Source organism: Fukomys damarensis, unplaced genomic scaffold (genome assembly GCF_012274545.1).
Source record: "Fukomys damarensis isolate Sample0158 unplaced genomic scaffold, DMR_v1.0_HiC HiC_scaffold_38, whole genome shotgun sequence".
Classification (NCBI taxonomy): domain Eukaryota; kingdom Metazoa; phylum Chordata; class Mammalia; order Rodentia; family Bathyergidae; genus Fukomys; species Fukomys damarensis.
Window position 1 is genome coordinate 45,541,775 of NW_022900950.1, and position 27,034 is coordinate 45,568,808.

Genomic DNA, 27,034 nt, shown 5'->3' on the forward strand with positions numbered 1-27,034 from the left:
TTGGCTGACGGGCATCTCCGCTAAGCAAGATTGCGTTTTACACCCAGAGAATTCAGCACCAGGGCCAGCTCAGCCAACATTGAAAAATAATGCTTCACACCAAAAGCAAGTCAAACTGAAGAAGACCATGCCCAGAGACAGAAAAGGAAAAGGAAAAGAAATAACTGAGCAGGTAAAGCATTGTCACATTTTCCCCATTCAGCTGACTCCTTCATGGAAGAACACAGGAAGTGTTTGCACCAAATGGGTTGCAAGGCAGCCACTTCCCTTGCTTTTGAGCTCACAGCGCTCTACTCTCCGTCTTCAGACAGACTACGTAGCCTCCTGGTTATTGGATGTGAGTTCCCCCCATGAGTGACGCGCAGCCAGCCTGCCTGACCCAAGCGTCTCTCTCTGCTATTCCAGAGATCGGAGCCTCCTGAAAGGCAGATGGCTCTGGCCCTGGATGTCGGCTCCTCTACCCCCAGCTAGATCAAGTGGCAGCAGCGAAGGCAGCTGGAAGATACCCACGGAGAGAAACCGAGCACCATGTTCAGAAAGATCCACTCCATCTTTAGCTCCAGCCCGCAGAAGAAGGGGGTGGCAGAGAGCCCCTACTACACTGGAGCCGGCTCAGGAGTGAGGCTGATCCGTAGCAGCTCCATGTACGTGGTCGGGGACCACGGCGAGAAATTCAGTGAGTCATTAAAGAAATACAACAGCGCAAGCAGCATGGACACCAGCCTGTACTACCTGCAGCAGGAAGAGGACCGTGCGTGGATGTACTCGCGCACCCAGGACTGCCTGCAGTACCTCCAGGAGCTGCTGGCCCTGCGCAGAAAATACCTCAGCAGCCTGGGCGACCTCAAGCCGCACCGTGCCTCACAGGGCATCTCTTCAACCTCCTCCAAATCCTCCAAGGGAGGGAAAAAGCCCTGTGGCCAGTCCATCCCCAAAGAAATAAAGGTAAGTTCAGCTGAGCAGAACAATTTAGATGGGGGTTCTTCTCAGCGCTGGGGACCCCCGTCTGAAACCCTCTTGCCATCTGTGCAGGGTTAATGAATTTGACAGACTCCCAGCGAGGGGGTCAGTAGTCCTCCCAGACTTTCCATGGCTGTCTCCGGTGGAATCAGCTGATCCCATTCTTAGTTTTTAACACCGAAGGACCTGAGGAGGAGCCCTTAGTGGTGTCTACCAAGGAGCCTGGTGGGAAGGGCATAAGCTTTGGTGGTGAGCACTATTGAGTGTGCATCATTTTACTCTCTGACTTTATAGATGAGATAATGCCTGCATGGCATGTGGATGGTGGCAACTGATTTCTCAACATATGATTGCTTCTTCAAAAATTATAATGGTCACAAACAAAAATCCCAGTGGAAAGGAAATCTGGGGCCTAGGAGTATACTTCAGGGGGAGAACACTTGCCTATGTGCAAGCCTCTGGGTTGAAACCCCAGCACTGCAAAGAAGAAGAAAGAAGGAGAAGGAGAAGGAGAAGGAGAAGGAGAAGGAGAAGGAGAAGGAGAAGAGGAAGAGAGGGAGGGGGAAGGGGAGGAAGGAGAAAAGGGGAAATCCTTGCACGTGGTAGGTGATTTCAAATACTTCTGTGCTTAGTTCCCGGCTGGACATCTGGAGGGTTTCCTCCAGCAGTGCCTTCAGCCGAGGTGTTCTGGCAGCTCAGTTTGTGGCTTGAGGAGATTGCAGATGGCTTTACTGGGTACTGGGGCTGTCAGCCAGGCACAAACATTTAATTAGTAAAGGCAATCACCTGCATTTCCGTTATGGTTTATACTATCATAGTTTTGTAAATATTATTGTTTTGAGCAATCAGTGCCGAAGGTGGAGAGGAACTCCTGTGTCACAGAAAGGTGAACTGGAGCTCAGTGACTCTGTCTCTGCCTACTGGCCACTTGATTCCAGTTGCCCCCACCCCCCATCCACTCAGTTGTTCTTTCCTTCATTTCCTCAAATTGGCTTTATTCCTAATGCCTGTGGTTTAAGTCTCCTTTGTCATTTATTTCCATTCACCACTTTCCTGATGGCTAAATGGAAGGTGTTCAGAGCAGGCCTGATTCCTACTTCCTCACTCAGTGTCCTGCGGGCTGTATAAATCCTATTAATGTTGAATGACTGATTGGACTGCTATCAAATCTCGAGGGCTTGGCTTAACCCAATTGGTTTCAACTGTCTGCATTTAATACCAGGCGGGAGCAGTTTAAATAATTATTCTCACTGCAAAAGTATGTCAGTTCTGGGGCCTATGGGGAAGACTCCTACTTTTGTGTCCCAGGGCTGACCCTCCCTAAACCATGACTTCTGGCCTCCAGAACTGTTTTGCTTTAAGCCACCCAGTGTGTAGAACTTTTTTAAACAGAATCCCTAGGAAATGGGTACTTCCTCTGTAGAATTACCTCATTTTCTCTTTTCTGGCCTTTGTGCGAAGTCAGCTCTGTTGTCACACCCTGGTGCAGTTTGTTAAAATGTGTTAGGGACATGTGAGGTAGTGTTGCAGTGAACCTGGTAAACCTGATGTAGAAAGAGTATCTTTTTAATTTTTCAAACCCTGGAACATAGCAATAGACCCCATTGGTCATTTGCAGGTGCTTTGTAAACTTTGAAGGTCTGAGGTCTTTGATTCCATAGACACGGGACAACAGTGTTTCCTATAGAGTTGCCATGTTCTCTGGAGCTCCAGGGCCTCATGGCAGCCCCTCCTTCCCTCTCCAAATGTAGTCCCTTGCCAGGTCACAGAACCTAAGTTTCCTTGTCTCTTCCTCTTTCAGAGTAAGATAATTTTGATTAAGACCAACCATAGAAAGAAATAAATTTTGTAAATTGACCCAGTTTACCCTGACATATAACCAAAAGTTTCGTACAATAGATTTATTTCTGTTCCTTGCTTGGTACTCTGATATTTTCCAAAGCATTCTGTGCTATTTTATTTTTAAATGTTGGCCATAACACATCCATTTAATTTCATAAGCCTCTATAGAATCAAGACTTGCACTTTTTCATGCTCTGGAGCAAGGCATTTTAACAGACCTCATTGAAACTCTAATGATGTCTAAGACATGAAGCACTAGGGGACCCAAAGGTCTGTGACCCCAGCCCCTGGAGAAACCCTGAACCAAGAAATGCCTTGCTCTAGAGCAATGTAGCCTTTAAATCAATAGTGCATGGCCGGGCGTGGTGGCTCGCACCTGTAATCCCAGCACTCGGGAGGCTGAGGCAGGAGGATTGTTGTGAGTTAGAGACCAGTCTGGGCTACCTAGTGAGTTCCAGGTCAATCTCAACTATACAGAGAGACCCAGTCTCAAAAAAAAAAAAATCAATAGTGCATGATACCCCTCTGCTCTGGGTACTCTGGGTGTTTCTATCAGTAAGAGGAGTAGTCTACCATTTGGCCTTCTTATGTACCACAGTCCAGGTGCAATCAGGGAAGAGCAGCAGCTATCCTTGACTTTGAAATGCCTCCAAAACTGATATGCAGAGTATTGTCCCATTGTACCAGTGAGAAAACTGGGACTCAGAGAGATTAAGTGATTTATGTAAAACTGTGCACCTGTCAAAGAGATTGCCAGGATTCAAGCACAATTTCTATTGTCCCATGATTTACTTTCTTGTCACCATATCCACAACATCTTCCCATTGGAAAACATGTTTTGCAATTCACAAAACATGCAAGATATTGGCGTGTGCACAGGATGCATCCTGCAAACCTGGGCCAGGGAGAGTTGTCAGGCCAGGGCCTGCCTTGCTTCTGCTCATGGACTCTGCTGGGGATGTCTCCCAAGTGGGGCTGCATGACCCAGGTTCCCTTTGTTCAGAGAATTCTGGTTGAAAGGAAGTGACTGGAAGTCACACTGTAAGTTGTCTCCTCTCTACAACCCATGTGTAAAATCTCCCTCCATCACAACTACCACCCCACTTGGCTATTGCTGATTTGTTTCACTGAGGTTCTCCATGGAGTAGCATGGAGCTACTGAATTTGTACTGCCTACTTTTGTACTTTTCAACCCATCCTAAGAAAAGAGCTGGGCAATCAGTGTAGGCCCAGTTACCAGAGGTCCTTTGTTATGGGTAGGCATTGTGTCCTCAAATCACTTCAACAAAGGGACTCCCCAGCTCATCCTATAAAATGTCAGAAATGAACCACACACCAGAACATTGAAGTAGCCAAAGAGTTTGGAAAATCATCAGAGAAACCATCCAAGGCAAATCAACACCTCTGAAAAGAACATACAGCTCATGTGAGCTAATTCAGCTGCTACAGATGAGCTTTGATTTTTCTCTGTCTTTTCTGTAAGCTAAGATAAAAAAATAAGAGTTGAACTTGTTTCAAAATTCTGATGATTTAAGGAGAATTAGACCCATTGCTTAGGAGAAGTGAAATTATTTCCTACCTTCGAATTCCAAAATTTCTCATATGGTTCTTGACACAGGGCATTTATGTGATGTAGTTATTAATACCCTCAATAATATTTTGATAATCATTTATTGATACATTATTAACTCATCCATCAGTTTTTTTTTTTTTTGGTACCGGGAATCAAACTCGAGTCCCTGTGATTGCAAGGCAGGCGGTGGAACCACTGAGCTAAATCCCTGGCCCCTTCAGTGTATTTTTATTGAGCACATGATGAACATTAGCTCAGCGGTGCTGTGCCTTCCTCTTGAGCTCAAGGACCTGAGTTCCACCCCTGGTACCAAAACAAGCAAACAAATAATGATGAAGTCCCTGTCCTCTTGTGGGAATCAGTCTTGAGGGAGAGAGAGCAATAAACCAATGCAGAGTTCCTAGTAGGGAGTTTCAGAGCCCCAGCTGTGACAGCCAAGGCCGTGACCCTGAGGTACATCTTGGTGAGTGTTGAAGGATGGCACCTGACTAAGCTGCTGCCAGTTCCTCTAAGCTCAGGCAAGAATTCAGGTGCCCAGGGTATGGATGGACCACATGCTCTCACATCAGACTTTGTCAGTTTTCTCTAATGATGTGGTTCACCATGGGACCAAAAAGGTAAATAATTGTTCAGCTGTGTTTCTTCCTGCCCATCTCCCATCCATTCTAATGTATTAAAAAGCCACGTGTTCCTCTGTGACTTATTCTGGACCATGGCTTTGGTCTCTTTCTCTCCCTTCTCCTTTCTCATTTCTTCAGGCTGCGGCCTCTGTCCTGCCAAGAGGGGCTCTGGGGTATTTTATTCCACTCTTTTTTTCTTCTCCTTGTAAACATCATTTCTCTCAGTGTGGCCTTAAAAAATACACAGAATTCATCCTCCTAAAATCAGCGTTTTTTTTTTTTTAATTTTTGAGACAGGATATTGCTAAGTTGCCAAGACTGAGCTCAAACTCACAATGCTCTCGCCCCAGCCCTCCCAGTGTTGTCATTGTAGGGGTGAGCAGCCTGTGGCTTTGAGTTTATTCAGAGTTTTATAGCTGTCACTAGTCTTGAATTACATAAATTTTTCATCATTCACTTCAGCTTCTTTCTCTTCTTTCTTTCTTTTTGGTGTGGTAAAATGAATGTGCCTTTGGCATATTTCCAAACTGGCACTTCATAGTTTCTTTAGGTGAGTGCTTTTTAGTGTCCTCAGATTATGAGTGGTGTATTACAGTTAATGAATTCTTCAGAAATTAAGTACCTTTCTTTGAGTAATTTTGTAGCAATTTTTAAAAAAGTAAAAGTGGCTGATACTATCTTTCAGATAATTAATTGCCAGATAAAAGCTGTAGTATTTCACATTAGATTTCATGAAACTTTCCAAATTATCATTTCTATAAACCCATAATAACTCATCCAAAGTCTATTAAATTCCAATTAACATATTTTAAAACACTACAAAGGTATTGTTAGTAGTACACTAGAAAAGGAAAGTGACATGAAAGCTCTAAAATACTTCATTTAGGAACCAGGAGAATGTTTTCATAAAAGTTTTAATAATTGCTTCTTTAGACATAAAATGATCTTTTAAGTGGATTACTTAAAATTTAAAAACTGTAGCTAGGGGTGTAACTCAGTGGCAGAGCATGTGCTTAGCACTCAGAGGCCCTGGCTCATTCCCCAGAACAAAAAAGAGATAAATATTTTCTAAATTACCATTTTCACCTTTTTAAAAGTACAATTCAGTGGCATTCAGTACAATCACAGTGTTGTGTAGCTATCACCACTATCCATCTCCAGAATGTTTCTTGTCATCTCAAACAGAAGCTTAGTGTCTAACTCTAGCTCCTTTTATCTCATTTCTCTGAGTCCCTGACAACCTCATTTCACCCTTGGTATCTATGAATTTGCCCATTCTAGAGTCCCCATATCCAGTTAAATGCCATACGATGAGAGGCCTACAGTGTGAGAAACCTGCCAGTTGGTGATTCTGTCATTATTCAAACATCACAAAATGTACTTACACAAACGAAGACAGCTATGATGCTACTACATCATATAATCATCTGGGGCTGCTGTCAGTCATGCATTCGATCTGTTGCTGACTGAAATCAGCATGTGACTGTACGTGGAATCATATGTCCTTCTGTGTTTGACTCATTTCATTGAGTAACGTTTTCAACGTTTGTTTATTTGCAGCAAGTGTCAGAATTTTCTTTATATGGTAAATCACACGATTTGGGGGTTGATTTGAATTTTTGATGGCAGGAGAAGAGAAGAAATTTAAGATTATGCTGTTTCTGACAAGAGTGTTTACTGGCATTTGGGAGACTGAGGAGTTTCACTAAAGAGAGTTCACATACCCAGGAACAGGTGCATAGCCAGCATCCCACCATGGGAACTAGGCTGCATGAGTCGAGCCTGGGCTGGGTGGACCCCAGCAGAGAACCTCAGGGATGTTGGGCACAGAGCCAACATCTGCAGCACCCTGTGGATCCCCACAGACCCAAAGTATTTCCCAAGGCTGGAGTTGCTGGTCACCCACCACAGTCAAAGGGAACCTCATTGACTTTTCCCTGGACCACCGTGTTCAGAGCAGCTTGGTTCCTGATATGTCTGCCTGCATGAATTGGTTGCAATCCTTCCCTGCACCCAGACTAAAGAAATTCACCTGCTATCAGATAGATTTCAAAAGAACCAAATGAATTTTGGAGAAAGCTAGCCAACAGGGATTGCTTTTTTAAAAATTACAAATAGTTTTATTCTGACAGTAGTTAACGTTCAGAATCAATTTTCTATTGTGGCCACTTAGTCTTGCTTCATCAAAGAAGACTCCATGTCAATAGCAAATAGAAGACACCCTCTCCTCAAAGGCCATAGGGCCTGAATCTGATTCATCTAAAAAGACTCCAAAGCACCCATAGATGAATTGTATGTGGGACGGGAAGCAGGTCCTAGATCCATTTTGCTCTCCTGGGAATTGTTTTTTCCAAATCTGTTACAGAGACTTTTCTGCAAATGTGGTGATATTAAAATGCAGATTTTCTGTGAGCATCAGTTACTAGGAGGTGGGTGGTGGAATCTCTATCACTTGGCCCACATTTGGTTTGTGGAGCTGAAAGACAGTAAAAATTCAATATGGGCTGCAAAACATATTCCATTATGGTTGGCAGAGCTGTCTGCAAGGCAACAGCCAGGATAATAATGATTGATAACGGAGCATATCTCCTGCAGCCCCTTTCAGTCAAGCCGCAAGATGTGTAATTATTTTTCCCAGTCTTTCTTCCTAGCACAAGCTGTTTGCAGTGCCTAGAAACAATACTTCCTCCTGTATCTTTTCTCGCCCCTCCAACCTGTTCACTGCCCTATCTTCTTGTCCTTTGAGCACTCCCCCAGGAGGCCTTTGCTCACACGCACTCTCCAGCTCAGACATTTCCCTCTTCCACCTCAGTGGTCCACACACAGGCTGTAATTGCACAGCCCGTTCATTTGCTTATCTCCGCCACTGCCTGTGAGCTCACTGGGCAGAAGCTTCACATATTATTGCCCTTTTTACTTCCAACCTCCAGTGCAATTATCAGCACATAGCAGACCCTCAAGAAACAGATAGCCCAGGAAGCTCCAATTATAAAAGAAGGAAAGGGCTACAAAGCTTGATGGAAGAGCTAGCAAAGTCATGGGTCAGTGATTTTGCTGAGTACAGGTTTGTCTTTTCTTTTTAATGGAGTAGGATATAGTTTGTGTACCTTTATATGGAATCTCATCCTCATGATCAAAATAGTCAATGTGTTGTTGACCAAAGCCCTGCATCAAAAGGACTTCTTATCTATACATTTTTATGATACTTTTATTTGCTTATTAGATGAAATTTATAAAACACAGAAAGTAAAAATAACAAGAATTTTATCACCTAGAGATAACCATTATATAATCTTTAAGTGTACATTTTCTCAATCATTTTGTTCCCCTGTATATTTGCATATATGTATATTAGGGTTGCAAAATAAAATAAAGAATGTCTAGTTAAATAGGAACTTTAGATAAATGATGGAAACTTTTTAAAGTGTAAACATGTCTCATGACATTTGGTAAGTACTCATTCTTAAAACCTATTCATTTTTTTTTCTTAAAAGAATTGAATTTATTGGTACATTTTAGGTATACAGTACAGTTACATTCATTACTGGGATCTTGTACCTTTACATGCCAGGTCTTGGTTCTCATTTTTTCCCCTTGTCCCCGCCCTCCCTTCACCCTCTCCTCCCCTCCCCACCTTCAAACACTTTAGTTTCATTTTTACATTTTCTCATATTTTTTTCCTTTTCCCTTATTCCCCTTTCCCTATCCTTCTCACTGTCCCTACACCTTTGGTCCTTTTCTTCCAAACTATTTGGTTTGCATATGTGTGACTTATTTATTTCACTTAGGAGTATATCCTCAAAATGTATCAATTTTCCTATGAATGAATCTACTTTCTCATTCTTTATGGCTGTGTAGTACTCCGTTTTATAGACGAACCACATCTTCTTTATCCAGTTTCCAACTGATGGGCAGATGGGCTAAAACTATTCATTATTTATCTGAAATTAAAACTTATTTCCTATCCTGTATTTTATTTGCAAAACCTGGTAACCCTATTGTGTTTGTGATACATATATACATTTTTTGAATTTTCTTTTCTTTTTTTTTTTTTTTGTCCCGGGGTCAAACTCAGGACCTTGTACCTGTGAGGCAGGAGCCGTGCCGCTAAGCTAAATCCCCTTGAATTTTCTTCTCTTCAATTAATGTTATGTATTGTGGATTCTTTTCCATCTCACTAACTACATTTTTATAAATAAAGGGTTTAAAGACAAAAATGCAATAACTCATTTTACACCTGACCTTAGCCAAAAGGCAGAGAAGTGATAACTCATTTTAAACAATGATTAAACACTATGAATAAATACATCTTATGCTATAGTTTGTAAGGCATTTTAAAAGCAGAGATATCTAAAGAAAAAAGTGAAAATGGAAAAAATAGAAACAAAGCTTTTGTACTTAGGGATAGGAGGGGACTTGAGAGAGGGAATGGGTTAAAATAAAATTTATCAAAAAAGAAAGCAGAGATTTCTAGAATCTATGACTAATAGGTCATAGATTAAAGGTTATTCATTTTTAATTGTCATTAATTTTAAAAGTTTGACTATTTGATAGATAAATTGTTATTTTAAGGCACATTTCTTTGATTACTGCTTTAGTGAGAATGACCTTTTTGATTGTATCAGTGAAAACTTCTTGTTTAGTGGATCATATATTCATGTCTTTATAAGTTTTTCTTTTGGTGACACTAAAATTTTATTATTTATTTATAGGAACTCATTATATTAAGGTTATTAGGCCATATGTGTTAAAATACTTTCTCCAATTTATGTGTCTTTTAATTTTATGACGTACAGATGCTAACTGTTATGTAATCAAATATAATCACTTTTGTCCTTGTTTCTTTCATTGCTTTCATGCTCAGAAGATCCTCCCCAAGGTCAAATTGTATATTTGCGACTTTTCTCCCTTTATTATAGTTCTGTTTAAAAAAACCAAGCCTTTTTATCTATCAGCAATTTATTTTGATATGTAGTAGGAGCTAATAATACACTTTGATTTTTTTCTCTCATAGCAAAGATTCTCAACACCATTTATTGACAACTTCATCCCTTCTGCACTGGCTGATGATGTTTTATTTATTGCATGTGAAGATCTTACACTATATTTTGAAGATGTTAATTCAATTTTATCAGCCTTTTAAATGCTTGATGAATGTAACAATTTTGTAATCTGTGTTTTGTTAAAGTCAAGTGATCACTTGATGGCATATAAGATAAGGAGTTACCAGATGCCTGTAAATGAAGTAATGGCTGTAAGATTATAAAGCTGGGAGGAAAAACAGCTAAACCAGTCAGTTTGATCCTATGATCCTATAACCTCTGTTACCAAAGATAGATGTGTAGTTTATGAAACAAAAATTATAGACATGAAACACAAACTACTTAGAAAAATGTACAGTCTGAAATTTAGAGACCAGATAAATACTATTGAGCTGGTCCTAAATATCCATCCCAAGCATGACAGAAGGCAAGGAGGATAAAATAGTTGGAGACTTTATCCTGAAAACCTTCTTTTGATGATGTCAAATTTCTTGTGGATAAATTTGTGCTATTCTACTTTTAATTTCACCCAGATAATGATTAAATGTTAAAACTATCTTCCCAATGCATACCAATTCTACACTTAACTCTGAAAATTACATCAATATTGACATTCGTATTTATCAGTATGAATGTCAATAGCCCAGTGGATTGTTATCCATACTTCATAGAAATAACAAGTACAGATGTTCTGCAATTTATGCTGGTTACACTTATGTTTTTTCAACTTGATGATGTGAAAGTGTTCTCACTCAAGCCTTCTCTTTTTCATTTTCATTACAGTTTTCAGTAAATTGCATGAGATAGCCAACATTTTAGTACAAAATAGGCTTTGTATTACATGATTTTGTCATGTGTAGGCTAATTAAGTGTGCTAAGTATATTTAAGGCAGGCCAGGTTAAACTATGGTGCCAGTAGGTTAGGTGTATTAGCTTAGAGTAGGCTTATCAAGACATAATCCTCTTGCAAGTTGAGGAGTATCTGTATAGAGTTCTTAAAATTTGTCAATTTAAATCTAAGAGTATACATTTGCTCAGACAGACTGGGGAATATAATCATTAGGTAGTGACATGTATATGGGACATGTTCATTTACTCAATAAATAGTTTTATTCCACATTGGGCACTAAAGCAGGTGCTGGACATTCATAGATGAAGACATGTTTGTCCCAATACAGCCTATAGTCTGAAGTGGCAGCTGTCATGATCATTGCCTGAACCACAGAGGTGTGTTGAAGTTCTTCAGGAAAGAATAGGTAGAATTACAACCTGAATGTTGGGAGTTTTCGCTATTCTACAAACTGTTTCATACAAGTAGCAGCTGGCAGGGAGCATCTACCAAAAGGAATTATGTCACACTTCTGAGTATTAATTACTAAAGCCATCTCAACAAAAAAGTTGGGGATCATTTACACCAGACTACACATTGTGCTACCATGCACTTAGGTGTACAAGGCAGAAGGGTAGAAAAGTCTACCTGGGTCTGCCTGCTACAGTCAGTAAAACTGTCAGAGAGGTGGTTACATGTACACTGAGTTTCTGAGGAGGGAGGGGCATTGGCAAGTAGAAGAGGGTGAGGGGCCAGGATGTTCATGATGATCTCCTTGGCACTAGATGGATTTAGAATGTCCCTCTTCCCTATTGTCTGATAGAACATTGCTGTTGACAACATAAAGTTCATTTCATAGATTTCTGACCTCTTATTGACAGTCCAGAAAAGAATAGACAGACTAGAAAAGAGGGCTGTGTAAGTACCTACAGGACAGGTGAAGCCAAGCTGGATGCAGGCTGATAGCATAGATAGAAAAATATTGGGAGAAAGCCTCAGAAATTTAGAGGTTAAAATGAAAATTGCAAAGGAGTTTGGATTGGAAAAGTGCAAGGGTTTATTGCAGTCAAGGTTTTGGAAAGAGAATATATTTACTACAAGACATATAGTTTTTTTTTTTCCTCATTGAGTTTATTGGTATATTTTAGGTATACAGTACAGTTGCATTCATCATTGGGATCTTGTACCTTTACAAAACAGGTCTTGGTTCTCATTTTTTCCCTTATCCCTGCCCTCCCTTCACCCCCTCCTCCCTTCCCTATTTACAAATACTTAATTTCCATTTTTTCATTTTCTCATTTTTTTCTTTTCCCTTATTACCTTTCCCCTACCCTTCCCACTTCCCCTACACCTTTAGCCCTTTTCCTATTTCACATTGTCAATTATATCATTAGGATCTTATGTACCATTATAGTTTTTACACCAGAGAAATGATTCGCTATTTATACATGTGTGACTTATTTATTTCATTTAGGAGTATATCCTCAATATGTACACATTTTCCTATGAATGACTCTAATTTCTCATTCTTTATGGCTGAGTAGTATTCCATTTTATAGAAAAACCACATCTGCTTTATCCAGTTTCCAACTGATGGGCAAATGGGCTGTTTCCAAGTTTTATCTATTACAAACTGTGCTGCTATAAACATGGTTGTGCATATATCACTGTGATATGATTCTTTTAATTCTTTTGGGAAGATACCCAGCAGAGGGATGGCTGGGTCAAATGCAACCTCTAATCCCAGCTCTTTGAGGTATCTTCATATTGATTTCCATAGTAGTTGCACCAGTCTGCACTCCCACCAACAATGGAGAAGGGTTCCTTTCTCCCCTCAACCCTGCCAACATTTGTTATTGGTTGATTTCTTGATAGCAGCCGTTCTTTGTGGGGTGAGGTGGAATCTCAGTTGTTTTCATCTGCATCTCTCGAATGACCAGTGATGTGAAACATTTTTTCATATATTTACTTGCTACTTTTACTTCTTTGCAAGACACATAGTTTATAAGATTAATTTATGATAATTACCAAAAAAGTCAAATGCAAAAGAGTGCAAGAGATTAATGACATACTAGGGGCATATTTTGTATATTTCCCTAAAATTATTGATATCTTTCTCAGTCTTAGCCCATCTACACCTGAGTAGAATAAAATCAGCCTCTTGCTGTGTCTGAGTGGCCCCTCATGTGCCATTTGTAACTCTGATAACTGAAATTACATTTTGTATAACCACCTCTCAGTGAAGTAGATTTTCTTGTGATATTGTCCTAAGCCCTGAACCCTGAGCCACTCACTGTAAGTAGCGACAGAGGAATTATCGAGAGTGCTGGTCAGAAAGTTCTACGGAAGCTGTGGGAAAGCAGAAAAAACTAGATTCAAGCGAGGACTTGAAAAATCCCAGCAAAAGGGTAGCTTAGCCTTGATAAGTAGAAAATCATCACAAAATTCATTTGGAGACATTTCAAAATGTACTTTATAAAGGGCAATAGAAACTCATCAAAGTATTTGATGTTTATTTACTAGTCTGTCTTCAAAACATACTCCCAGTCAGCTTGGCACTTACTGGTCGATCTATCCCCATGCTTGGGCATGACTGGCAAAGTCCAAGATGACACATAAGCAAGACTTTTCATTGCAGTACTCATTTTTGTAGCAGATGTTTGCAAACAATCCAGGTCCACCCGCAGGGGGCTGTCACTTATTTCTACACTGCATCTGTACAATGAAAAGGGCTGCGGCTATGAGAAGGGATGAGGGGGGCTGACTGCAGTTAGGAATAATTATGTGGATACATGGAGTGAAGAGAGTAATGTCCACAGGTGTAAATTGCATGTTCCCTTTCAAACAGAAGTGGGTGAGTACAAATACATACTCAATTATATTTCCAAAGAGAAATGATGGAAATAGATAAATACTAAAGAAAAAAAATCAAGAAAATAAGAAGGAGCTGGCATAGAAACCAGTCTCCCTTGCATGTTAATTTTAGTTTTGGATATGGAATCATGCATATTGGTATGTAATTTTTAAGCATTAAATAAAAAAGGGGAGAAAAAACTAATCACTAAAACTAGAGCGCCAACTGAAGCATGTGAACCTAACTGATTATCCAATCAACAGCTTACTCACACAGAAAAAACTGTATCAAGAGACTTTAAAACAGAATTTTGATTATACATGCCAGGAACAAAGACACACAAAAATGTTAAATTGCATTCAATGAGCTAATGTTGTTGTTTTGGAACTATTTTATATAATAGGATAAAGAAGTGATTTTTGTTAGTGTCTTATGGAACTGAGATTTTTCAGTATAGCAGGATGAATATAAATTAAAGAAGTATAAGACTTGTAACATTTAATTTGAATTGGAGAAAGTGTCAGTTTCTGCTTAGGATATAGAAAGCTCGAAAGAACATCTCTTCCATTCTTATAAGAGCAACAACCAAGTTTAGATCAAATTGAAGTTCATGATTTTTCTTGAAACCACTTCTTCTGTGTGAATATGCTACTGGCTTGGTAATCAGCTACAGCCTCAGGGAAACTGACCAGCCTGAAATCTAAGGGAAGGAGCTACCTGTAGAGAGTGACAGGAAGGCTTTACCTGCCTCAGTGGGACAAACATAGACGGACATTGGGAAGACTCCACCTAGAATTGTTAACAAATTGGTTTGATAGGGTGTGAGGTGGTTTTCCTGAGGACTTTCACAGGTAGAGTTCACATTCACTCTCCATGAACCTCAGAGGGTCCTCACAAGAGATTGGTAGAGCCTCAAGAAAATGTTCCTCATGGTGCAGGCCTGGGGAAGAGGGTGGCAGGTGCTGAGGGAAGCTTATGGAGCCCTGCCTAGATCATTCTTTCTACCTCCCCCGAAACAAAAAAAATTTATTGGGCAGGGAAATCTGGGAATGATTTCTAAGGCATACTGGCCCCAAAAGTACTGCTAGGGGAAAGCCACATCCTCAGGGCCACAGTACCTGCTTAGACTCGGCCATTCAGAAAACAGTGGATGTCCTCCTGCCTCTCACTGCCAAGAAAACAAGCACTCAATAGTAAACAAGGGTAGAATCTTCTTTCTTTTTTTGTTCTGGTATGGGGATCAAATTCAGGACCTTGCACTTATGAGACAGGTGCAGCACCACTAATCTAAATCCCTGGCACCAAACAAGAGTATAATCTTAAAGGGCCCACAGAGAGACCCTGTCACAAAGGTGAGACTTAAAGCCAAGGATGCAGCAGATGATGAGAAGAAATTCCTTGAAAATGAGTCTCCATCTTAAATACAAGAAAAATTCAAAGTCCCTGATGCTCTGAGAGTAGCCATAGCAATGGGAGATCCCAATTCCAGATAATCCTCTATCTAGACTGACTAAAGCCAAACTATAGTCCTGGCAAAACAAAGAGCATTTCTAGACATTAAATCCTTAGTGTCTCCTGACCAATACAAATGCCTAGTTTTTGACAAAAATTATGAGTTATATAAGAAAGCAAATAAAAGCATGCCAGGAAACAAAAAAGAAGTGCCAATAAACAAAACAATAAATTCAAATAAATTCAGATAAAACATAACATAGAAACCATCCACTGGGGATTAAAACAATCCCAGTGACTGAGATGTTAAGTGTTTTCTTGTAGAAAACATGCAAAATCAGATGGAAAATTCGAGTAGAAAGATGGAAACTTTAATAAAGAATCATAGGAAGATATTAGAAATAAACAGTAAAGTAGCAGATGAAGAATCCCTTTAATGAGCTCATCAGTAATCTTGATACAGCCAAGAAGGGAATCAACAAACTTGAAGATGTGTGAAAATAAAACTGATGCATAAAGAAAATATAGTGTCAAAAAACTGTGACAACATCAAATAGTCTAATATAAATGCAATTGGAAGGACAGGTGGGGCCAGAAGAAATGTTTGAAGAAATAATGGCTGAGAATTTCCCAAAGTTAATGACATCCACTAAACCACAGATGAAAGAAACTTAGAAAGCACCCAGCAGTGTACATACCAACAACAACTACAACAACAAAACCTAGGCCCAACATAATATAATTACTAAAAAGACTAAGGAAAAAGGACACCTCACACACAATGGAACATGGAAATGACAGCTGACTTCTCATCAGAGATGGTGGAAGCCAGAAGATAATGGTGAAGTATCTTTAAAATTCTAAAAGACAACAAATGGAATTGTAAAACCTGCTGTTCTTAGCCTGTTTTGTGTGGCTATAGCAGAACAGCAGAGAATAACAGCAGTAATTTATAAGGGATGAAGATTTGTTTCTTACAGTTCTGGAGGCTGAAAAGCTCAAAGTCAGGGGGCCTGTATCTGGTGAGAGTCTTCTTCTTTGTTCTCCTTCCCAGAGCTGGGGATTGAACTCAGGACCTTGCACTTGCAAGGCAGGTGCAGTGCCACTGAGCTAAATCCCTGGAAAGGTAGTCTTCTTTTTGTGTCAGCTGATGGTAGAAGAAAGAATGGCAAGAGAGCACACCCGTTTCATCAGGATCTCATTCCTCGATAACTAACCCACTCCTGTAATGTTAATCTAGTCATAACAGCAGAACCCTTGTGACCTAATCACCTCTTAAAAGTTCCACCTAACATTGCTACATTGTGAATTAAGTTTCCCACATAAGGACTATGGAGGACACATGTAAACCACAGTACCTGTCAGCACAACACACCATAGTCATGGAAATATCTTTTAAGAATGAAAGTAAAAAATATTTCTGAGACAAACAACAACAACAAAAACAACAACAGAAAGAATATTTATTGCCAGGACATCTACAGTACAATAAATATTAAAGGGTGTTTTCTGGGAGGAGAGAATGTATCAGCAGAAAGTTAGATCCACACAAATAAATAAATAGCACTGTTAAAAAGATGGGGAGGTAAAATAAAATTTATGGAATTTTCTTATTTTATTGTCTAAAATATAACTGTTTTGGAAAAAGAGTAATAATGTGTGTTTATAGCAGTTTAAAGTAAAATTATAACAATAATCAAAGGGTAGAAGAAAGAAATTGTGAATGTACTGCAATAATCTGAACTCTCGAGTATGAATTTAGGGTCTTTTCTTTTTTAAACAATTAATATTTCTTAGTTTGATCCATTGAAAAGGCTTAGAAATAATTACAACCATGTAGCTCTAAAATCCCTAAAAATATACACTGAGGTGTTTAAATATCACTTCCAAGTAAAAATGAAGGTTCCTTGGAGAAATAACAGAATCCAAGTTGGAGATAAGAAGTGTACAATTATAAACATTAGACATTTTGTGTCTAAAATTTTGGAAGTTCTCAAAGTTGCTAAGGTTATGTCAAAGGGACTCAGGACCCATTTTTTAAAGTTTTTTTTTCTGTCAAAAATTAGGACAATTTAAGTATAAAAAGGATTATTAAAACTGATAAAAATGTTTCTACTGGTCCAAGGATTTAGCTCAGTGGTGCTATGCCTGCCTTCCTTGCAAGTGCAAGGTCCTGAGTTCTATCCCCAGAACCCAAAAAAGTATCTACTATGTCAAAAGTCTGTGAATTAACAATGGTACAAAAACAAGCCTCACTGAACATCTTAAGAGCTTTCCAGGTTATGAATTTATTTCTTTAATAATGACTAGTAAGGGAAGGGATCAACCATTTATTCTTCCCTCCCTAAACACACTGTATAGTGGATGAGAGAAAGTTTTTCACATTAGAAATGTGGTTAATAACTGCAGAAAGACTATGCAGTTTGAAAGGTAACATTTTGCAACCAGTAATAAAATGATGGTTGCTAAAATCACTAAGTAAAAGGCAAGGCAACATCACATAAACCCTCTATCAAGCTTAACCTCACTTCAAATGGGAAAATGTGCATTATTTGTCTCCTAATATGTGGTTTACATCATCACTAGTGAATTATTATTAATTACAGGGACCATGGGGTGGAGGAATGTGCAAATCAACACTAATAGAGACATCTGAACCTAGAATGAGAGAAATTCTCTAGAGCAAAGACTCAGATTCTTCAACAGTTCCATGGCATGCATAAAACATTAAAGGAGAGTAAAACACATCACAGTGTCCACCTTGCTTGTATCTGAACTGGAAGAAACCAATTTATGCAAGACATTTTTGAGTCAGCCATGGAAAATAGAACATAGTCTGGATATTGAGAAAACACAAATTTTGGTAAATATAATAACATAGTGGGTTTGTTTAGGTATAACATTTGTGGTAGTATTGCCAATTACTTATGTGTTAGAGGTACATTTTGAAATATTTATGAGTAAAATCATATTTTTCAGAATTATCTTTAAAAAGCGAGAGGATGTTACATAAATACAAATTGCAGATTGGTGATAGTTGTTAAAGCTGGTGGTGAGGACGTGGGATTCTTAGTTCTGTTCCTATAGTTTTTGTATTTAAAAATGTTTACAACAAAATATTTTTAAAAACTGGGACACGCCTGTATACTTCCCAATGATCACAAGTTGAATACTGGTTTCTATTACTTGGAGTTATTATCATAATTAATTTATACTATATAATTTAATTATATATGTTATAAAATATGAGTGTAAAAAATAGAATTTCTTCTATGAAAATTAAGATGCTTTAGAAAGTTGATTTTTGAAAAAAAAAAGTAACAATAAGATTTGGAGAAGGCAAATTTGAAAGGCTTGAATAACATCATAAAGATCTAGAAGGGTTTTGTACTCAAAATTTCTGCACAAATGCATTTAATCTCCTGGATCACTTTAAGACAATCAAATCTGAAATTTGAGATGAGATAGAGTGGGTCAGACTTAGGCAAGAAGGATAACGCAGGACTCAAATTCTCCTCAAGTGATTGGTGATCAAAAACAATGTGAATTTGAGCGAAGAGTTTAGGGAGATAGGATGTGTGTAAGTTGTCACTTGGACGTAACATGGACATTAGCTTATTGCAGGAGGTGACAGACTGAGGGAAATGAAGAGATGGCACAATGAGTGGTGTGGGTAGAGGGATGAGGTCATTTGCCCTTCCAAGTAGGGACACTTTTGAGAGTAAATGTGGTACTATTCATAACCTTGCTGGCATAACAACCTAAGCTGGGAGAATTCTGAACCAAACTAGCGTGTTTGGCCACCCAGCAGAGGGAGACATGATCAGATCCCCAGGCATTTAAATTCATGGGGACAGCAGCTGCGCCTAACTAGAATGAAGTGCAGACATGAATGCCACTGAAACATGAAGCCCGGGAAGCAGACAGCTGGCATCAGCACAGGCGCTGGAAACACCTGGGTGGCAGGTGGTCTGGGTTAGATGTGGGGATGGGAGGATGCTCGCATGCCTTGGTAAGGTGAGAGGACCGGGGTTGGCCTCACTGTGTGTTAAGCGCTAGGAGGTGCACAAGGACACAAGGAGTCTGGGGACCTTAGTCCAGGAACTTTAGTTTTCTGTGTCCTGTCCCCAATGCCCTTGTTTCCATGGAGACATTCCTGTCTGCTCTTGTATAGCCAAGAAGTAAGAATGGTATTGAGGTTTTCATTCTATATCAGACACAGAAGTAGGGGTTTGTGTGCCCCCTTGCTCCTTCCCCTGTGCTCAGATCTCTGCAGAGTGGTGGTTCTCAATGGCTATGGTCAGAGTTCCTGTTTTGATGGTGATGGAGTCTGAATTCATTGGTGTAGGAAGAAACTAGGCATTGATGTTCTCTCAGCTGGGAGTGGGCACTGCTGATGTAGAGACACCTTGTCACCTTTTAGGCTTGGCTGGCTTTCAGACTGAAATAGTGTGCCTTTGTTTGCAAGGAAGGAAAGTAATGGTAAGCAGGAAAGAAAGCATTTTTAAAATTCACTTCCGTCCATAGACAATCAGAGGAACTAATGAAAATAATTGGGCAAGTGGGGGAAAGCCTTCTCTTCTGGTGAGACTTGGTCATAGACCACAAATAATGTCACCAGTATGCTACCAAAGACTCACTCGGCAGCCACATCAGGATCTAAAAGCTCTTCTAAAGGAACATGTTTTATAATGACAACATACTGAATAGTCTAGCAGAAAACCCAGGAGTAGGATTCAGAAGAGTGGGCTCTTCTGCATTGGCCAAGGAGTGCATCTGTGTTTCAGGTGAACCTGGACTGGCAGTCACTGGCATGCCTTGCAGAAGGGGCCAATTATGGGAGTGACACCCAAGTCTTGACTCCTAGACTTGAAATCTTGGAAGTAAGCAGCATGATTGAATATTGAGAATAATCAGCAAATGTGTATCAAAGGGGCTTTTGTTTGCTAGCTTTGATTTTTTAGGCTAGTGATTTAATATTATTATTTTAATTTGTAAATGTTATCCTAGGACAGTAGTGCTAAAGGAGCTTCAAGAAATTTGCAGCAGGCCACAGGATAGCAATTGTATCAACACAAAATTAATAGTAGTATGTTCCTTATGCTGTTAGCTTTAATAGTTAAGACGCCAAAGTTGATTCCATTCCACCCTCTAATGAATGTAAGCTTCTGGTTCAGGCTGCTTTGAGCTGCTGACCAAAGTCTGTTTATTTCCTGGAGACATTTAAAATTGTCTCTTTGATCAAACCATAGGATGACTTAAATGAAAAAGAATATATGATTCATGTGCAAGACCAGGACCCTTGCATTTAGCCCAGCAGTGGGGGCAATTGCCATCTGGAGACCTGAGCTTTCCCCTCGATGTGGCAATGGGTTTGGGGTTGCATTACACTTAAATAATCTCTCTCTTCCCTTTAGGTCAGTCTGGATTGTGTGGCTGTCTCCATTCTTTGCTTTTCTCTCTTCGTTTCTCTTGCTTCTCAAGAGCAATCTTTAAAATGACACATCACAAAAGGATTGGGTTAGGTACTGAGGACCACAACAATCTAGAGGAGGGAGATGGATTTCCTAGAGGAGGCACTGTCTCTCAGCAAGTGTCAGGGGGTGAATAGGAGTCTGTCAGTGAGAATATTCACCAGAAGGTGGAGGAAGCAGCGAGAGAAAGCGCAGGGAGAACAGGAGCTTATGGACCCGACTCTAGCAGGAATCTGCCTGCAGGAAGGAGCACTTTGAAGACTTTCAACCAGTTCACATTCACCCTGGTGTCACCAACTTGGGAGCATCTGTGTTTTCTGAGGATCAAAATGTACTCTTCTCAGCGGCTTCATCCATACCTGACATCTAGAAGCTGATTCTTCTTCCTCCTATCAGTGACCTTTCCAACTACTTCCAACTGCCAAAAACTTTGGGAAATTCTCTTTCAAAAGGGAGGGTGACACCTCTCTCTCTCTCTCTCTCTCTCTCTCTCTCTCTCTCTCTCTCTCTCTCCCCCTATCTCTCTCTCTCTCTCTCTCTCTCTCTCTGCCCCTGGGGTTTCTACTTTTTTTAGTAGGCTCTTTGCATGGGGCTGGATAAGGACATGAGAATAATATTCTACTTTTAACAGAAGAGATTCAGGTGCATGCTGTGGTACTTCAATGTTTCTTTCTAAAATCTCTTAGAAAAGGAAAAGAACCCTCTAGTTTAAAAGTATTTCCCTAATAGTGTGAGATGCATACATATCACAAAGATCTTGAACACACATAGAGATGCCATCCTTTAATTTCCCAACATTCTGATCTATAATTTAATCCTAATCATATTTTATACCACCTCATTTCCTGAATTCCTACATAAAATGAAAGAACTCTACATTTGATCAAAATAGCCCATGTTAACTTTTGTCTCTCATTGGCTAAATTCTTCGGAGAGCATATCGTTTAGTTCACATTTCAGTTCTGTCCTTTTCACTGGGAGTTCTGCATGGAACCGCACTCTCCACCTCCAGGGGCCTGGGCTTCTGTGATTTCTGTTGCTCTGGGCCCTTTGTACCTGTGAGGAAGAAGATGATAAACTGAGACCAGGAAGAACGCGTCAGCTAGAACTGAAACTCGGTTAGGCGCTGGATGATTTAGTTAACTTTATATTCTATCATCTCGATATTTTTCAAACAGCCATCCTAAAATTTCTTCAATTTATTCTATGAATTGAGCCTACATTTGCTATTTTCAAAATTGATGAGCTTGACAGAGCATTTTCAACATATCTTTTTTTTTCAGCTTTAATTGAAATCTTAGGGATACAGTACAGTTACATTCATTGTTGGGATCTTGTACCTCTGCATGACAAGTCTTGATTCTCATTTTTTCCCCTTACCTCTGCCCTACTTTCACCCCCTCCTCCCCTCCCCATCTACAAACACTTTATTTTCATCTTATCATTATCTCACATTTTTTCTTTTCCCTTATCTCTTTTTTCTTTTCCTTTCTCTTTTTCTTCTTCCCCTACCCATCCCACCTTCCCTACACCTTTAGCTCCTTTCTTCCCATTTCTAAATGTCAATAATCTTATAACATATCTTATCTTTATCCCGCTGTTAGCTGTTCCTCGCCTCCAAAAGAAACCATTCTGTCTTTTGACAGCAGGGAACAAGACCAGAGAAAGACAAATTAAAAGATGAATTATTTCTGTCTAATGTCTGATGACAAATCTGTGACCGAGAGCACAATGGATTTCATTGCCCTTTCATTCCTCCTCCTTGAGATAAGTAGAATTCTGTTGGCCTCCAGCAGTTAGGGATTTGGAGTATCTACCTCACTGGTACAGAGAAAGTAAATGACCTCATCTTTAAATTTCTTTGACAAATAATAGTTGTCCATATTTTGGGGGCACAGTGAGATAATTCAGTACATGTACACCTTGTGTAATGATCAGTGAGGGCATTAGTAGTTCCATCTCCAGAAACATGTATCATTTCTTTATGTTGGGTATCTTGAAATGCCCCCCTCCTAGGTCTTTTAAAATACACAGTAAAATGTTGTTAAATCCAGTGATTCTATTGGGCTGTGGAACACTGGAACTTATTCCTCTTACTTATTTGGTACTTATCATCTGTCCTCTTTCTGTCTCTCCTCCTCTTTTTTCCTCTAGTGATCCCTGTTCTACTCTCTACTTCTATAAAGTCAACTTTTTAAGGTTTCACAGATGAATAAAAATATGTGGTGTTTTTCTTTATCTGGCTTATATCACCAAACGTAATGCCTTCCAATTACTTCCATGTTGCAGCAAATGGCAGGATTTGGTTCTTTTTTAATGACTAAATGATATTCCATTGTGCTTATGTACAGCATAGTTTCTTTATTCATTCATCCATGGATAGACACTGTGGTTAATTCCACATCTTGGCTGTCAATTTGCCTTTGAAACCTCACAAACTCATGACTTCATATGCATTTAGTTTTAGCAACATTTGATCTTCTTCGGCATCTCTGGCTCATGTGGTTGAGGACACTGAGAAATAGGCTTAAGCAAATCTCTCTGTCATCTTCACTTCTACAGAAAGCAACCCCAAAGAAATACTCGCAGTTCAGCACCGATGTGGCCGAGGCCATTGCCTTCTTTGACTCCATCATTGATGAGCTTGAGACAGAAAGGCGGCCGCAGGCTGCCGAGGTGGACCCACCCAATGAAGATGTGGACTTCGACGGTGAGTGCTGTAGAGATGGCTGGGCCTGACTTCTCAGAATCCCACTTCGCTAATGAAAGGGAGCCCTTCACCTACACCCAGGCCCTGGCCCCTGTGCTTGTTCTCTTTGGGGACCTCTCGCTTCGGTTGTCCCTGCTGCCTCTGCTCCAGCCTACTCTCCAGCGTTTGGGGTTCTTGTTTGAACAAAAACTTCGGTGTGGTCCTTCTAAGAGAGCTGAGGCAGGTGGGGAACTGTTTTAAGACTCCATGTGGGAAGTGATAGACAGGTGCTTAAAGAAAGAGAATTGAAGGGGAGTGGTGCATAGTGGGGGACAGGGTTTCAGTCTGGTCACCTGAAAAGCTTTGGGCGATTGCTTATGTGTATATTCTTAATGCTATTGAATGGCACTCTTAAAAATAGTTACCATGGTTCAATTCATGTCACTCATCCTTCACCACAGTTCTTTAGAAAAGAAAGGGAATGGACCAGCTGTATTTGAAAATCCTGCTCTGACCCTACTTCCGCTAGGCAGGGAGTATTGGGTGGGGCAGGAGAGGCTGGGTGCCAGCCAAGGCTGGGTGGATCCGCGCAGAAGGAAGGAGGGTAAGGGCTGAAGTCTTGCTTCTGGCCTTATCCAAGGGTATTGCTGATGCCTTTCTTATGGGAAGTAAAGACCTCCACCATGGTCATGAGTTGAGCCCACTTTTAAATTCCAAGTTTGTCAAATTTTTTTCATCACTAACTTTCCCTCCCGTTCATTTTATTCAGGTGATGATTTTGTTGATTTTATTCAGGGGTTCAGTAGATGGCGGATACTAAGGTAACAGGTTTCATTGCCAAGATTACATACTTTTGACAGTTTTATGTAATACTGAAAGATTACATGCATATAAATTATTGTTCTGGCCTCAATAGATGTGTAGCTGTGAGGTCTGGGTTTTCAGATTGAGTTTTACACAACTGCACAGGTCACTCCTACTCCCTGAGCTCATTCCCCCCATGTGTCCACTGCCTCTCCCCCGTGCAGCCCCATCAGTCTCTGACAAAGGGTAACCATCCCAAGATGGGTGCCTAGGAAATCCAGGGTAGGGTGAAAAGATGGTAAAATTCACTGAGGATTCAAGGGTCATCCTTGCATAGTTGTAATCTAATGAAAATAGTTGTCATGGAATGACCATTTTTTTTGTGAAATAAACAATAACAATGTTCTTTGTAATTTAGATCAAACAACATTCTAAAGTGTAAAGAAGAAAGTAAAAATATATGCTCTTATCACTCAGAGAAAACCATTAGCACATAACTTTTCAAAAGTGTTTTTAGCACACATGTGCACATACACAGACACTTTATTTTGTTAACAAAAATAGGATCTCTTCTCACTTACAGTATTTGTTATATGTTGGATATCTTTCCAACTCATAAAAACAAATCTTCGTCCTTTTTGTTTTTGTTTGTTTTTTTGTTTTAGCAGTTATGGGGGTTGGACCCAGGGGTTACACTACCACTAAGCTGCAGCCCCAGCCTTATTTTATTTTAATTTTGAAACAGAATCTTAAACTGTGATCCCGTGCCTCAGACCGCAGAGTGGTGAGGATCACAGACATGTGCCACCATGCTCCGCTCTGTTCTCTCTTTTAACACACACACTGTTTCATTCCATCCTGCACGATAACTTTGGAGTCAGATCTCCCTTGCTTGGCCATCCAGGCCCTTCCAATAATTCACTGTTGTGAACACAGCTATGTCTACCCATTTGCTGTGAGTGTGTGGTCCGCCCCTCCTTTGCCTTCTACTGACAGCATGACCTCCTTTCAGTGTCACCTGCCTCTCTTCCAGTGGCCACCAGCTCTCGGGAGCACAGCCTGCATTCCAACTGGATCCTGAGGGCACCGCGCAGATACTCCGAGAACATCGCAGTGCACACTGTGCACACCCCGGACAGCCAGTTTCAGAGGAGCACAGAGCACAGGACCATAGGCACTCAGAGGCGACTGGAGAGGCACCCCATTTACTTGCCCAAGGCTGTGGAAGGAGCATTCAACACCCTGAAATTTAAGCCTAAAGCCTGCAAAAAAGAGTAAGTGCTTAGGCTAATAACAAAACCAAGATGTTTTCTTAGCCTCCAGACTCCCGGGGTGGTCCTTCAGGTGTGTTGAGTCCTTATGCTACGTACCAAGATTATTCTATGTATTTTAGGGTAGGGGAGAGGGTGTGGTTCACTTTCGTTTTGGTAGTCTGTCTCCACTCTAGCCTGATTCACTGCTGTTACTGCTTGGGTTTTGCTCCAGCCCTGTAGCTAACTCTCTTTCTCCCTGGCCTATTTGGCTCACATGCTTGGACCATCTGCTGTCGTCCAGGGACACTGACACATTGTGTGCCATAGATTTTTAATGAGAATTTGGGGTTGAATAGAGCAAGAAGAAAGCAATAACAAACTAATGATACTGCTGTTGGGTCAGCTGCCACCACCTCTTGTGGTCCCCCCTCCAGACTCTCCTAGGACTAGTTACGGTCACTGAGTCCTACAGGTCTGTAGTTTATGTGTGCAGAGCATGAAGTTGGCCTGTGGAGACTGGATCAGGCTTTTTCTTTGAATCTATGAAAGGCACTCAGCTATGATGGAATCAGGGATTCCTACTAGCATTTTCCTCTTACAATAATAAATCAAGTACTGGGCATAGTAAATCTCCGACTCCACACTTGTCACCTATCCTCCTCCCCCAAGCCAGGCTGAAGCCCACCTTCAACCCCAGCTCCCCGTGAGAACCCGGCTTGGTCCTCTCATGGCTCAGGACTGTTGCGCTGCCCAGGCACATTAATGATCCAGGCATCCCTTCCTCTGTGCTGCTAGCCAACCTGGATTTAAATTCTCTGTTTCATTCCATCCTTCCAGCCTGGGGAGCTCCAGACAGATCCTCTTCAATTTTTCAGGAGAAGACATGGACTGGGACGCAGAGCTATTTGCGCTGGAGTCCCTGGCATCTCTGGAAGAGAACTACTGTGAGACGGAGAGCCCCAAAGGGCAGTGGCTGCTTCGAGAGCGACTGTGGGAGCGAACAGTGCCCTGACCCCATTCCATGACTTGTCTCAGGCTACTCCCTGAGCAGATATCTGCTGTCAGTGCAGCATGAGGCATTTGGTAGAGTTAAAATGGAAATTGTTAACACAAACTTCTTTGCACACTGCCTGTTGGTGCCCTGCTAGTGCCAAACAGACCTGTGGCTTCCCAGAAGACATGTCTCATCAGAGCCTGGGTATCCCTGCATGCTGGGTGGGTAAGCAGGGAGGCAGAGGACCCATGTTAGGCTCAGTAGGAGAAAGGAACTCAGCCATGGAGCTTTGGGCCAAAGTTTTCAAGAAGGTAGCACCTGTTTCCCCTGTTTCCATGGGGCTCAGAGGTTCTGTGGTGGCTTCATTTTATGCAGAATGCAGTAGAGAAAGCAGCTCCTTTTCAAGCCTTTCAAGGCTGGCCTTGAACTCTCAGCAATCCTCCTGCCTCAGTCTCCCAAGTCCTGGGACTACAGACATGGACCATTGGCTTCCATTCTACTATTTTTTTTTCCTGGAATTTTCTTGTACAGCAATTACCTGAGGGGCATGGGGGTGGGTGGAAGAGGTGATAGATAAGGAGAAGTCAATCAAATCAAGCCAAGGATGCTCCAGGCCAAGTTTTTTTTTTTTTTTTTTTTTTTTTTTTT

General features: G+C 40.7%; 1 protein-coding gene across 1 annotated transcript; it reads left to right on the forward strand.

Annotated features, from left to right (window-relative positions):
* The first annotated feature begins 301 nt into the window (after nucleotides 1-301).
* On the forward strand, nucleotides 302-26,998 carry CUNH13orf42 (chromosome unknown C13orf42 homolog). The gene is made up of 4 exons (XM_010637105.2): nucleotides 302-945; nucleotides 23,209-23,356; nucleotides 25,173-25,413; nucleotides 26,230-26,998. Exons 1-4 carry the CDS (start codon nucleotides 529-531, stop codon nucleotides 26,402-26,404), a joined length of 981 nt encoding a protein of 326 aa, XP_010635407.2. The 5' UTR covers nucleotides 302-528; the 3' UTR covers nucleotides 26,405-26,998.
* Nucleotides 26,999-27,034: the final 36 nt, after the last annotated feature.

Excerpts from the sequence above, each read along its gene's own strand:
- CUNH13orf42 (XM_010637105.2), top strand. The coding sequence starts at position 529 with ATGTTCAGAAAGATCCACTCCATCTTTAGCTCCAGCCCGCAGAAGAAG. Across the intron at positions 23,357-25,172 it reads TGAAGATGTGGACTTCGACG|TGGCCACCAGCTCTCGGGAG; the intron begins GTGAGTGCTGTA and ends CCTCTCTTCCAG. Across the intron at positions 25,414-26,229 it reads CCTAAAGCCTGCAAAAAAGA|CCTGGGGAGCTCCAGACAGA; the intron begins GTAAGTGCTTAG and ends CCATCCTTCCAG.